At 39.0% G+C, this 14,951-nt stretch overlaps 1 protein-coding gene across 1 annotated transcript in view; it reads right to left on the minus strand.

Moving 5' to 3' along the window:
* Nucleotides 1-14,854, minus strand: part of LOC140934765 (DNA-directed primase/polymerase protein-like) — a 56,841-nt gene extending 41,987 nt beyond the window's left edge. Inside the window, exons 1-10 of the mRNA XM_073384335.1 lie at nt 14,802-14,854; nt 13,605-13,697; nt 13,232-13,310; nt 11,141-11,232; nt 10,139-10,182; nt 8,539-8,630; nt 7,760-7,833; nt 7,094-7,167; nt 6,820-6,966; nt 6,267-6,341 (exon numbers count right to left, since the gene is read on the minus strand). Of these exons, the coding sequence (XP_073240436.1) occupies nt 6,267-6,341; nt 6,820-6,966; nt 7,094-7,167; nt 7,760-7,833; nt 8,539-8,630; nt 10,139-10,182; nt 11,141-11,232; nt 13,232-13,310; nt 13,605-13,697; nt 14,802-14,854 (823 nt within the window). The remainder of the gene's footprint in view (nt 1-6,266; nt 6,342-6,819; nt 6,967-7,093; nt 7,168-7,759; nt 7,834-8,538; nt 8,631-10,138; nt 10,183-11,140; nt 11,233-13,231; nt 13,311-13,604; nt 13,698-14,801) is intronic.
* Nucleotides 14,855-14,951: the final 97 nt, after the last annotated feature.

The raw sequence follows: 14,951 nt of genomic DNA on the forward strand, positions 1-14,951 counted from the left end.
CCCATAAATGTCCTATAGAAACTGCTTGTATGCGACCTTATTTGAATCCCATGGTGACAATCCGAAGCTCAAAACAGGCGAAACTGTGTCACATTTCGAGCTCAATAGCTTGGTAAAACAACTGTCCAGAGTTGAGTTTGCTCGAGAATCAGAAAAATAACTTAGCAAGTTTCATTTGGGTTAGAAAACTGAGATTTAAGAGCTACATCCTCAAATAAACATTCTGTTCAAGTGGCCTCTACAAGGTGATTAGAAATGCGAAACCCGAAAATTCAGAAATCCAGATTTCTGCGATTGGAGGACTATTTAAAAGAAGTGCTGGAGACAAAAGCAGTAGCGATTGGGAGGAAATTGCCTCAGATTAGTAGAATATGTGATTTTGTTAACCTTTCAATCGGTAATAAACTCATTTTCCCTTATTGTTGACACAATATGAATTACTTCCCTTTTTTGCGTCTCGTTATGTTCGCCATTCTATTGTCCTTTTTTTAGCGACACTAATTGTTCGCGTCACAATAATTTCGCTATTTCAAAACAATGGCAAAATTCGCGAAATTTCAGTGTCGCGAAAATTTCATGTAATAAGGTAGCTACAAATTTTTAGACAAGGGGAGTTTTAGAGATTTTGATGAATATTTTCAAAGTTTTATCTGTGTTAATCTGTTGCCAAAAAAAGCAAACAACAAACAAACAACCAAAATAAAACAAAAACAGACTAACTTAGAATATTGTAAATGTCTTACGTTTCTTTGTCACAAAAAAACAAGAAATCTGAAAAATTTTCATCACAAGTGGATAGTTCTATTTAAAAGTCTTTGACTTTGCATTTATGTTGGTTATATATGAACTTGACATTGGTAAAATTTAACTTGAACTTGGTAAACTTGAACTTGTATTTGACTTTGAAATTGGACTTTATCCTGTACAATCTCTACTTATTTGCACGACGTTTTCTAGGAGGTTCAGGTCGGAGTTTCTGATACAACAGCATTTTCAGGAGTAAGTTGAAGTACTTCCAACTCCTCGAGAATCTGTGAAGCACAATCTCCAGACATCTAAGTAAGTTCCTGCATGTGACACAAGAGGAAGTTCGGGCCCAATAGTCTCAGCATATACAGAAGTCAACTTCCTCATCACAAGCAAGCATTCCTTCTTGTTTTGCAGCTTCATGTTTATCGAACTCTTCAATCAGTTTTTAAAATCTACATTTCTAGATTCATGTCACCCTCCCTTGCAAATTGAAACAAGTCATTCCAACGCTGTAATTCATACCTGATGCAACTATTTTGAAACGCATTTACATATAAAGGGTCAGCCATAGTCCAGGGTACTTAATGACAAGTGTTGATATTCTTGGTTTGCACGTGACGTCACTAAAAATCAAACTAAGAAACTATCGATTCTTCTGAGTTTCTACTTTCACGAGGTATTACAGCACCTGAACACTTTTATCTAAACAAATTTTTGGTTCCAAAGGGTACTTCGATTTGCGAGAGAGGACGCTTGAAGTTCCAGGCTTTTGCGTGACGCGGCATTTAGCTGACGGCCAGGAGAGCTCTTATGTAGGCTAAAAACATGACCGATTTTGGGATATTTTGCTATCTAAACATTCCTTGTCTCAGAATAAATATTACTTTAATCTTTATGAGTTCCCCACGCGAATAATTCACGCATTAGTAGAAAAACTCGAAAACAGATGTTTCTGCATGTTGGTATCCGGCGGCCATATTGGTGTCCCTGAAAGGGACTCCAACATGGCGTTTCCATACAAAGCTTTATAAATTTAGTAAATCGTTTTTCAAAATATCTCGCATTTGAAATATTGCACAGACCTGATTTTTGGCAAGACGTTTTGCATATTTATCTTCTTTCATTTCCCAGATTCTAGACGTTCTGTATTGAATGGGTTGCAATTTTTATTTTTCATTGCGTGACAGTGCAAACCGAGAATATGTCGAAAATATCTGACCCTACAAGGCATTTGCTTTGCCTTTAACTACCACTTCAGTGTCTATGACTGCACCTTCCATAACAAGGTTAAACATCTCGTAAGATGCTTTGGCCAACAGGGCTTCTTGGTGAATAACTACATTTTTACTTAACAAATCTTGAAAAACAAAACTATTATTCAAGCCCTGATACAAACGTGAAATCTTAGCTGCAGTCAGTGCAAGTGACTGAGCTTTTTGAGATTTTGCGGCATTTGAACTGCCAATCAACAACAATGTGTTTTGTTTTTGAATAGACTTTTCCATAATGTTCATGCAGTCTTTAATGAACTGCCACTTCATGATAACATCAAACATCTTCAGGCTACGTTCCACTGACATAACCTTGACACCTTCGGGCTTTATGATACTTCCCATCTGCTCTCGCCAGGGTTTTGCCGACTGGGTCAATGAGTACCAATCCATTGCCGTTGCTAATGTCTGGTTTAAGTTCCTTTTACTGAAATGCTCTTCCATGATTGTAGCTGCTCTTGCCGGATCTCTAGATAGGACCCAAGACTGGAACTGCTCGATGGTCCCGGCTTTGGACTTGTGTATGACGGACATAACATCGAACAGTACGGCTCCACCTTTGGTTTGCGCACTTCCTGGGTCGAAAAGAGCACCTGCACCACTAAATCCTTCATCGACCCCAGGCACTTCAGGATGGCTTCCTGGTTCTAGTGGCACATGGTGCAAATACTTGTATCCATTCTTTTCAAAGACAAGGTCCTTTATACTTTCTGTATAGTACGCAAGGGATCGTGGAGGTCTTCTAAGGTACAGGAATAATCCTGAAGGTTTGAATATATTTTGTCCTTCAAGAGTTTCGGTACCATATCCTTCAGCTTTGTCACGTACCCAACAACCAAGGGCGCTTGAAGACGCTTCACCTTCTCGGGGACGTTGTCTCGTGACAGCGATGTGATAATGGTCCCCAACGATGATATGTTTTCCACATGCATCGCGATCGTTGAAGTGTTCCCAGTATGCACCTCTAAACTGCGGGTCTTCTCGTGCTCTTTTCTCCATATATGCAAAGAGCTCATCGTCAAAATAGGCTCTTTCGAGAGAGCGTTTTGGAGCTGCGATAATAAAAGTGTATCCATTAAGGAAGATCCCTTCAGCATCTCGGATCTGGACACTGGGTTGCTGTGTTCGTGGCATGTTGACTCCGGAGGACAGTCTTGATGTTCACAGCTGTGCTCATCGATTGCCTGGATCAGGCTGTATGACAGAAACTTGGTCTCCTTATGTAGCGTTTATTTGACATTGGCATTGGCACTGAACTTAAACTTGAACCACTATTAATTTACACCACTGTCGCTCAAGGTCAATCCAAATTGGTCTTCTCTGAAATCTGCCTTTAAATACATGTTACACCGTCGCAAACCCACAATGAATAGCGCTGCGCACAGATGACGTCACAAAAACATGACCTCTACCAAGACTCAGACAATCATCGGCCATTTCTGCAAAAGGTCGCAAGAGTGCTGTATGAAAACGCACAGTTTGCGATCAGTTCTGCTCGCCCTTTTGGCGTTTTCAGGTGCGTTCCAGTTTCGAAATTCGAGAAAGATCCAGGAGAATATAATGAAGAATAAATCAAAACATAGCTTAAGTACAAAAGATTGAAGCAGAGCAGAAAATGAGAGGACTTTTAAACGTTGTGTCTCGATACCTTACTGCAGCCGGTAAATGTTTTCAAAGAACAAGATACCTGGCAGTCTGATATTCAAGTCCACTTTTCAATAATTCCTTTAAGAAAATTTGATATTTGTGTACAAATTTCGATTTATGTGCGCCGAAGTAGAAAGAGTCGTAGTCGTACCAGATATTCGATAAGTTCAGTTTTGCGTGAAAAACAGAGAGACCGTAGTAATATTTCAGACTACCGGGCTGTTCCGGGCTAGTATTCTTAGAACCGTCCCCACGATTCGAGATTCGAATATACTCAAGCTCGGAGAATTCGTCCACTAGAAGACTAAACCTTTTTTAGAATTGCTTAGCATTTGGGAACAAACATCAAATGCTCCGGGGAGGTTTCGATGATAATTTTTCTGGATATCCTTTGAAAACTCACTCTGTGCGTCACGCCGGTGAAGTGTTAAAAACATTGAGATTTCACTATATACCCACCTTCGACGATTGACTCTACTTCAAACCCAAGGCAATGTTTGAAATCGCTTGAGATTTCTAAAGAAACATTTTTTTTTTTAGAAGAATTAAATCGGAGAACTCGCAGGCGCTTGGAAGTATTAAATGGGCGTAAGAAAGAACTGGCGCGCGAGAGGGACACGCGTGTCTCCCTCTCGCGCGCCCGTTCTTTCTTACGCCCACTACTTCCAAGCGCCTGCATATATCGTAAAAAATGGATTAAATTTCAGACCGCCATGTATCTACTTCTTTCAAAACATTTCCCGGCTGCCTGGTCACTCAATAAAACACAGCTTTCTTTTCGGATTTCTCGCATTTACTTAGCAACTCAGACAACTTTTTCGGGGATCCTTGAGTCCCTTTTACATTCTTCCCAGCTGCAACGCTTGCTTTTACCATTTTCCCAATAAAAATACGCAAAAAACAGTCACGCGGGGGGCATGTGACGTAAACTATTTTTAGAATTTGTGCGCAACGCTACTGGTTCTTTCCCCGCCGATGGATTAAAGGCTGGTTTCGTATTCGATTCTATCGTAAACAAAGGCGTGACAAATTTAACTGCAATCAATGTCACAAATAATTCCTCTGCGCCCAGTGATCCAGCGACCGAAATTATGCTTAGAATGCTTTGTAATACGCATTTAAGAATCAAATGGGACAATGAAAAAAGAAGAATAAGACAAGAGGGAAAATGTAGGTGTTCTGACGACAAGGTTCGGGAGGACAGACCCAGTTCCGAATGTAAAATAGTCAATTCAGGGAGTGGGTAGAGTGGGTAACTGCTTTACAAGGGGGAGGGTCAGTAAAATTTGAAAAAGGCTTTCCTCCATTTGCTCAAGCTCTCCCCTCCCCTCTCTACTTAGTAACGATCGGTTCCAAATAAACGCACTCACTGGCCGGGACATATTATCCCATTTTAACAGGCGATTCTTAAGGGCCTCTACACTGATAAGTCGCGACAACCGGGATGACTCGGTTTCGTAGATCTCGCCACGCTCAGATTCCAAATGTAGACAACGTACATAGCGTATTATGTCCTCAAAAGTGTGATATGTTGGCGCACACCGCATGTTTGTGACAGGTCAACTGATAATAACTGTTTGTTATGGAACCCATTCAGCCTATTTGCCGAACGCAATCGTTCTTGGAACCGCGTTTCAGTTTAGTGAAAAACAAACAGTTACAGTTAGGCCATTTAGCTGGATGTATTTATCCAGGGGAAGCTCTAAACAAAGGCAGTATCTCTGTTTTTTGGAATAGGCTTTGGTCTCGGACTGCTGTCAGATTTGCCGACTTCCGCATATCCGGATTTCCGCATTTGCGGGATTTACGGGTCACTTCGCATTTGGCCGTGTACAGCTCGTTGAACGGAAGGTTCATTTGAGGTTGTGAGATACAAACATTTTACAGCGCCGCGAAATGCGCCTAATTTTCAATTTTTGAGACGAGTGAACTGGCTCGGTGTGGCGGGACAAAATACTCAGAGCCCCACAACGCGGCTAGAAAATTATTGCGAATCAAAGCAAACCTATTTTAGTTATAGTTTCGATAATGTCTTTCACTTGCCAGAGTTTCAGGTTCACCGATTCACCGATGCATGCTTTGAAAAAGTTTAAAGGCACGAAAACGTTCCTTAGATTAAGGTTTCAGTTGCAACAAGAGCCATAATGGTTGCAAGTAATTTCTAAGTTCTCCTTATATTTTTTACGTCACCTGAACCCACACAGACGAATGACGGCACACGTCAGATAGACCATAACACCGGGACTACGCCCGCTACTCTTTTCGAACAATGTCACAGGTTCTTTAGAGTTCCCTTCCAACTGATGAGCAAGGATGAAAGACACGAGACCAACGGCTTCACGTCACCACCCAATGACGTGATCGTCTTAACTGAGAGAGGGACTGAAATACAGCTATCATGATCTTAACAGTTTTTAATGGTTGGTGGTCCAGCCAAGGTTAGAACTCACGGCCTTCAACTCAGCAGACCGGCACTCTTCAAACTGAGCTAACAGGGCGGAAGTTAATGTCTCGTGCTTTGCGCTGGACAAAATAACACCCGTTATGCAGGCTGAAGATTTTGTCTCGAATAAATCCCTAATAAATCAATATGTATACCTTGGTCACAAAAGATTCCAAATCCACCCGGCTTTCCATCTTTGATCATCAGTTCTCTCAGTTTCTCAAGAAAAACTGCAAAATGAAGAATAAATCATGTTGTTCCAGAGGGAAAATAAACAAGTCAAGCATCAAACGTAATAAAATCAAAGAAATAACCGCATTTACTCAAATAAGCGCCGCCCCGATTAACCGCCGCATTTTGGACAAAAAAGTTAATAAGCTCTGCCCCAAAATAAGCGCCGCGGTTCTGATACAAAAATGTTAATTCTTTTAGCTTAAGCCGCCTAATTAAAACAATTCTTTGTCGCGTGCGACTTTCAAATAAACGCCGCCCTTGAATACGCGCCGCGTTTAAGGCGTGAGAAATTCACTTATTCGAGAAAATGCGGTACGCGAAAGGTGTACAAAAAAGTAAGGAAAACAAAAAAAACAGTATGTCTATTAACCATAATTATATTCAAGACGGATGAAAGTTCATGCTTCCTACCATGCAGATAAATGCTAAATCAAAAGGTATTTCAAGCTTAAAACCCAAAGACCTCTCCTTCACCTGAGGAAAATATGCTTTTTACTTCGTAGGTTAGTTCCTTTTCAGTTTGAACTGCTGTGTCTTTTTCTCCGGGTTGTTCGTTACAAATGCCATATTTATCACCAAGTTTTGTTTCCAGCTGGGAACAAATGTGTCGAACAAAGTTTCCTATAAATGAAAAATCAATATTAATTTAATGGTGCTCATCTGAACGAAAATTCTGGTGGTGACTACCATCCATCAAAATCCTAGATAGATAAGAACTTAACTGAGTGTTACTGAGTGCCAATCTTACCAGCGTGGATGTTGTCCTTAAAAACTGCACCAGGCAAGTGGAAGATGAGGTGTCTTGAAAACTTGGAATTGGTACTAAAATTAATAGTAGTACAGCAGTACCAACTTGTTACAGAACATAATCAACAAAGGAAGGTCAAAGCTCCCTTAAACAGAAGCCCTCGGGAGGTAGAAAAAGGACCAGTAAGTCAAGCTGTCTGCCTACCCAAAGGAGACTTGTAAATGACTCGTAGTTGTATATTAAGGGATAGGTGGGTGCTTACAAAATTTAATTTTGGAATGCTCACACTAAGCACACTCAGGCTACTAAGGCTGAAAAAATACCACTGTACTAACCACTATTTGCGTACTGTAACATGTCACATGACCAACTGAAGTCAGAACTTAGCATAGCATGTAAAACTGAAGCTGACAAGTAACAATGCTTCTTAAAGCACAAAATGCAACTAAAACTGCTCGCCACTCAATAAGCCATTTGACCCGTCAACATTTGAGTTTCCTACATAATCTTTACAGTTGAAACAATAGAATGGCATAAACTCTACCTATAAACTTGACAGAAACTACTTAGGGGTATATCAGTTCTTTGCTTACTTTGAGTGATGAGAGTGCAGAACTGTATACTACACCTTAAGTACACTTTTACGTCTTTTTTGTTGCCGCCTACCTTGAATCCAAATCTATAACAGTCCTTCTGTCACAATTTAAGTCATACATATCCTTGAGTTGAAGACAAACATACTGCAGTAAAAATGAGATAAGTTTTTGTTTTTAATTTGAAATGCTGAATCAGCTAAAGTTTTAAATTGTAACCAAGGGCGGTTTCCATTCAACAAAAATTCCGGTTTGAAATTTCGGAAATTCCACGTGCCCAATGGAACGATACATTCCGGTTGCACAGACCTGACCCAAGCCTCTGCACGTTTGGTTATTGTTCTTGTAAGCAGGATACAAAAGAGCGGTACTGGGGACAACAATTTTGTCAAATGGAAAGGGACATTTCGGTCGGTCTGACCGACCTTCTAAGCTGGTCCATAATATTCCGATCGGATCAAACCGAAATGGTCCGTTCCATTTGATATACCAACCGTAATTTCAGGAATTTTAGGTTGAATGGAAAGCTCAGATGCAAGATCTCGTATACACTTCAAAATATTGTTGCCTAGGGATTTACTAGAAAAAGGAATATTCAAAGGTATCCAACTGAGAAAAGTCTATACAGGACACTACAGGGTATGTTTTTACCAGTTATATCATTTTACGAGTCCATATACAGCGAACACTAGGGGGGCAAAGCTAAGATGGTTTTATTTCCCTTCTATCATAATAATGAGTGAATACATTTCATCACTTGACCATCTGAAAGTTCAACTGTGGAATACCATACAATAAAAGGATTTTTTTTGTGCCATAAAATATCTACATATTGACTTTTCAGTTACAGACCTCTATAAAAGTGTCCACCATTTTGCTTCCATTTTTCTCAGGATTAAGTTCAGTCTTGAACTCCAAGTCAAAATACAACCTACAGGCAGCTCCTGTAACATTGGAATAGATTAATTGTCATTATTCTACCAGTAAAGAGCGAAAAAGAGAAAAAAAAAATTTAAAAAATAAAATTCCCATGAATATCAGTTTCAAAAGTATATTCCATGTAGTATTAGGTCATGGAAAAAGAAAAATACAATGACCCTCAATCTGAGGACCTTTATGTGCCTAAACCACCATCACCCCCAATCTACCAATTATTTTAGCTGCCTTTTGCCCTGTTGACACCTGAACTACCCATAGCTGCTCGTGTGGATCCAAGTCCCTTGTACTGCTTGTAACTTCACCATTTTTAATTACATGTAACAGTCATAGACAATAATTATTATTTTGACATCTAACCTGTGTAGGGGAAAGAGATCTCTCAAACCATAGCCAACTGAGCATGATTCAGTCAAACAGGCCAGAGAACAATGCACAAAACCATGCATGTCAAGTTGAGGCAAAAATTGTAATGGAAAAATCTTGTTCCACTAACCACCTGCACTTCGACCTTCAAACTAATCTGACAACCATAAAAACTTTCCCTCCAATTTTTTTCCACTGAAATGAAGCCTTGTACAAACCCAGCAAAAGAAAAGAAACAGGAAGAAAAGCGAAAGTAGAACATGTAGAAAGGAGGCAAGAGATCAAAAGTAACAGCAGAACTTTTGTCCACTGTGCAGGCCCAAAAATACTTGAGAAGCAGTAATTAAGCATCAGGGACAGAGAGCAGCATTGTGTAACTTGTAAACAAGGCTTTGGGCAGTTTTGCTACGTTTTGGCCAGACAGTGACTAAGGAAACGGCTTGACTAGCTTAGAACAGTATTTTTTGGCCAAATTTCCAATGGCGAATTGGTTCATTATATACATTCATGATAATTATTATAATACATGTATTATTGTTGACATCACAGTAAAAAAGAAACTGCAGGTGCAAAACACCATTCTGACATACTGTAAACTGCTGCTTTTAAGCCCTGGGCTTATATAGCTTTGTAAGAGGTTTAAGGAGTGCTTTGTAAACAGACAGGCTTATATCTGAGGCCACTTATAACAAGAATAGAAAAGGCCCTTCAAAAACAAGCTATTAGCAGTGCTGATCAAAATACATTTTTCATTTACTGGTTTTTAAGTAAGCTTCAAAGCATCATAATAAATCAAATTCAAAATACATTTGGAGGGGGGCTTGTATCTGGAGGGGCTTTTAATTGGATGTATTTTTTGCTTACAGGTAGATGGGCCTGTAACTCATTGGGGGGGCTCATAAGTGGGGGAGCTTTATAAGGGGCAGTTTACAGTATACCTAACTCAATAAGTGTTGCTTTCAGGAGTACAGAGCTCACTGCTTAGCAACAATTTGCTTGATTGACTGCCAAGCAGTAGCCTCCCAGTGCACAATTGCTCAATGCCTAAAGGAACCTTTATTGAATCGGGTATATAAATAAGAAAATGTATTCATTTTCAAGAATTATATCTGAAGTGAAATGTTAATGCAGTATCAAAAAACTATCATACCCTCTGGTATAACCTCGTAGTAATTTTTGTCTTCAGGTCTTTCTCTGTAAGTTGAACAGAAATGCAAAAATTCATGTTACTTACATGTATTCATTGGAAATTCATGGTACTATAATTTATATGATTTTGGACATTTGAGAAGAACAACTTTTTGGCTTTCCAATTTAACGGAAACAAAGAAGATTATCTGGCAATTTAAAACTAGTCATTAACATTATAATAATCATTATGCAGTGATGTAGTTCATGAATTTGTATTGCTAAGACTGGAAAGCAAGAAAAAGTACACTAGAAACCTGAAGACAATTTTTCCCCTTTAAGGTCACAATGGACACCTTTCTATGAATAAATTCATGAGGCAAAATTTCATGAAGCAAAAGCGTTTGACCTTAGATCGTTGTCACACACACTCCCTAACCTTTGGTTATTACTAGTTAATAATTATTATTAATATACATTGTACTCATTGTCTGTCTTCTCATTGGCAAAGAGCCTACAGTTCATTTTGGAAATCAGTGCAACCTACAAATTAGTTTGTTATCTGCTGGCAGATTACTGTCTCAGGGTTGTCACTAAGATTTCAAGTTGCCGGGTTAATACAACAAGTAGGCGGGGAATCAAATGGCTAGGGGTTTCTTTTGGTTCTATTTTCCTTCTATTTTCCAATAAAAGTAGCCGGGGGCCACTCTCTTAGTAGCCGAGGAAAATCCCAAGGCCCTGGCTCTTAATGACAACCCTGCTGTCTAATCAATAGGCCGTGAGCACGCAATGCATGATTTCCCAGAGCAATGTCAACTGTGTTCCATGTGCACAATGCTGTGTTTGTTCTTTTTTTCTTCAAAACAATGTGTAATAAGACAACATTATAAGATTCAGTTCAAGGTCTTGGTAAGTGTTATCAGCCTTGGGCTTCGGCTCAGCTGATAACACTTACCTTGACCATTAACAATAATTCCAGATATCACAAAAACCTCATCCAATAATTGTTTAAAATCCATCATACCTTGTGTACCTGTACCAGAACTCAGGTAAGGTTGCAACAATGTATATGCGCTTTCCATGGTTATCTTTTTCTCTAGCAAAGACATGCACATCCTAAACGGCAGTGTGAGTGAAAATATCATAAGAAAAATGTGATTCACTACAGTATCTCCATAAGACAGGTTGTAGGAGTTAACAAAAAAGCCAAAAATTATGTGAATGCAGTACAGCTGTAAAGTTTACAAGCAAGCCCATTTTGCTGTTGAAAGGTGAAGAAACTATAGGGTTTATTCTACAGTGTGGCCTTGCAGAATTTTCCAATCCAAAAAAGAACACCATTGTAAGTTTAACGGAAAGAAGAAAAGTTGTGTCTGAGTTCACTCCACTTCCTTTGCTTACTTTGTTTTACTAGTGACACAGACTTTCAAGATTTTGGCCTTGGTTTTCTCAAAAGCAAAGCAGAAAACTTGCTCTAGATAATGCAATATTGGTATTATCTAAGATCACAAATATAATCAGCAGAAACTGAAAGAATTTTAATTATTGTATTATCCATGGAGCCTGAATATAAATGTAGTACTTAGTATTTCCATTTTGATCCACCAGGGTGACCGATTCATTTACTCCATTTGTAAGGATACATTGATAAAAGTTAATCTTGTTGAATGTGTTACTTAGATGTCTGGTTTGTTATAGTATGATGGGGTGGATCAAGCTATAGTAGGGAAACTTAAGATGCAATTAAATGCAATTTAATGGAGCTTAACAACAAAGAGTGCTAGTCTTATCTTGTTGGCCAGTGGTGTTGTGAGATGTGCATGCACCAGGATCCCATATGCATGTTCTCTTGGATTTGTGTGCATTGTAGCATGTTCAAGTGTGTTTTAGCATCATGGCATTTTGGCATTTTTGGGCAAATTTAGTGAGCATTTATTCAGCCTGGTGTTTCACTTGTAAGGACTCAGTTTATAACAGTCTCCTCTCTCCCTTCCCAGTGTTTTCAAAATCAGCCGTCGGCCGTCGCATCCGACGGCATTTTTTTGATTTGCGACGCCTACTTTCCCTTAGGTAAATTATATGACAAATAAAACTTTTGATAAAAAGTGGTAAGTGTTCACAAAGCTGTTGCGAGCAAGCAAACTTGACATTTTTCTGGAGAATTTCGCCAAAACATCTTGAGTCTGCTTTTAAAATACGTTCTGCGTAATACGTTGAGTAAACATTGAGGACGAGTCGAAGACTGGGTCTCAGTTACAGGGAACATTGTAGTTAGCGGTTTCTGAAGCGACTCTATATAAAACGCCACATTTCGTCTCCAAGAACACGGCAAAATGGCAGAAAAGCGACAGCGTGGTTTACGGGAGATGTGGTCGCTGACAGTGACAAACAAGAAAAAGAAAAAGGATGCTGCAGGTAATAATGTGGTTAAAGCGTACCCTAATATAAATAAAGTTACTAAAAGCATCAAAATTTATCAGTATTTTCGATATCTAAAATTTGCTAGTTCTGCGTCTCAAAATGCGGGAAAATGCGTCTCCAAGAGTCTAGGAATTCAAAATTTCCTGGGGGGGCATGCCCCCAGACCCCCCTAGAGAGCAAGGCCCTCCGGGCCTTGCAACTCCTACTCAAATAAACGCAACTCCTACTTCAAAAACTGTTGAAAACCCTGCTTCCCTCTTTCCACTGACTTGCTTAGTGTGATGGGTGCCTTCTTTCTTCTCTCGTACAATATGCGATGGGGGCTCATGGCAGGGTTGCCAGGATTTGCCAGCCATGGGAGGGATACCCTTCAAGGAGCTAGCTGCCCATAGTGGAAGCTCCTGGATATCTCAGGCACCCAACTTCTACTTCACAATGAATTGTTAACTATAAATGAGACAAATGGTGGTAGCAGCTGCCAGTGGCACCCTTAAATGCTGACGTCCAAGCTTACTGTAGGGGGCATGTCTTGTTGTCTCTTCTAATCCAAAAGATTAGATTACACATTAAAATACAGGCTACTTCTTGTTATTGGTATTTAGAACATTGCTTCAACTACATAACTTACATTCTATGACATACAGTAACCAGTAGATACATTTATGTGTCAAAAAACATCATGATATTGACCTACCTGGTGGCAGGTCATGACATAATCAAATGCCATTTGCTGACGTGGAAAGGTCTCAAACACAGGCAAGGGGTCATCTATCCTACTTGCAAATAACCAGGAGCAATTATTAGAAAGAGAAATAATATTAATTTTACCTGTTAACTGTTACAAGTACACGTACAAAGAAGGAGGGGGGAGGAGAGGGTGCAACTCCCCCAACAAGGTTTTGTTCATTTTTTTTTTCTTTCTTTTTTCAAATCAATTTTGAGTCAGAAACTTAGTTTAACATTTCTTTTTACTCTGACAAAAAACTGATTTAGAAATGAGAAAAGTAGGATATTTATTTCTGGCACATTTTGGGTTGGATGCAAAACATTTTTGATTTTTTACATACCTTAGTTTCCTTCTTGGAATGATTGGGTGTCGGCTAAATTCAGTGGCAACTTTTTCCAGTTTAATCCTTTTTCGCTCCCAGTGTTTGTAGATGCTATGACATCACATAATGTAAATAGCTTATTAACTGACTGATCACTAATTATGACAAAAAGGTGGGACAGGGGATGGAATAAGTGCAACAAAAAAATATACATCCCTCCAAATGCAAACGTTTTGATAAGTACCCCCGGCCCGAAATATGTCTTGTGCAAAAAAATGGAATCCCACTCCCTTTTCAATTTGTGCCCACAGGTACCCCAAAGTCAAGAAGTAACTGAGAATCGTTGTGGTGCAACAGAAATATTATAACGGTTTATCTCACTGAAATGGTCAGAAATGCCAAGAACAAACCATAAATTATTTAACCAAGGAGAAACGGTAAGAAATTCTGATGTCTTTTATTACATACTTTTGACCCCTTAATAACAACCACTAACCTCATTACTTCTGTTATGCAACAACGATTGTCACTCGTGAGCTTGGGGTACCTGTGCTTGTGCCCTGCTATTCTTCTGACAATTATATTGAAAAGATTTTTAGGGAGTCCAAAAAAGAAATATCACAAATTACAGTGTAGCTTTAGTTTACAATACCTACTTTCTTCGACATTAGATTCTTATACAAATAGTTTTTTTTTTTTCACGCAGTTGCCTACCCAGCAAGATGGCTTCCAAAACCCGTGATAAGGTCTATCATACACATAGTGTCAATAAAACATTTAGCTAGTACAATAATTACATTCATTAAGTGGTTCTGGTTAATTACACGTCGATCATATTATGTGAAGTCAAAGCTTCTCTGAAGGGTTCACTGTATGCATGAATTGGTCAGCCATAAGCTCAATTTTCGCAAGCATATAAGCTTAAGCTTAAATAACGTAAGGAAAATTTATTATGTAGCACAATTCAAGCTTGTGGATAACAAAACGTCGAGATGTTAATGATAATTATATGAAATAAATCATGTAAAACGTCTAGATTAAACTATTAAATTGCTAGATGCTCTCGATCTACAGATGTGTTTTTAAAAACAGTTTCACAAAAGCTTGACAGGCAAACTAAAACAAGATTTTTTCTTAACCATGCTGTACATTTTAGTTTTATTCAAGCGTAAATATAAATAAGCTTGATTAATCTTATAAATGCCTGCTGCTTACCACTTTGAGTTATCGCCATAAAACGCCTTTACTTTTGCTTGGCAGTTCGCCATCGTTCCACTGGAGTATTCATTCACAGAAATAGTGAACCGCACATTGTTTAGAAGTCTCATCCGCAAAACAGCTGATAACGATTGTCGCAAAGAAGCG

This window comes from Porites lutea, chromosome 4 (assembly GCF_958299795.1).
Source record: "Porites lutea chromosome 4, jaPorLute2.1, whole genome shotgun sequence".
In the NCBI taxonomy this organism is placed as follows: Eukaryota; Metazoa; Cnidaria; class Anthozoa; order Scleractinia; family Poritidae; genus Porites; species Porites lutea.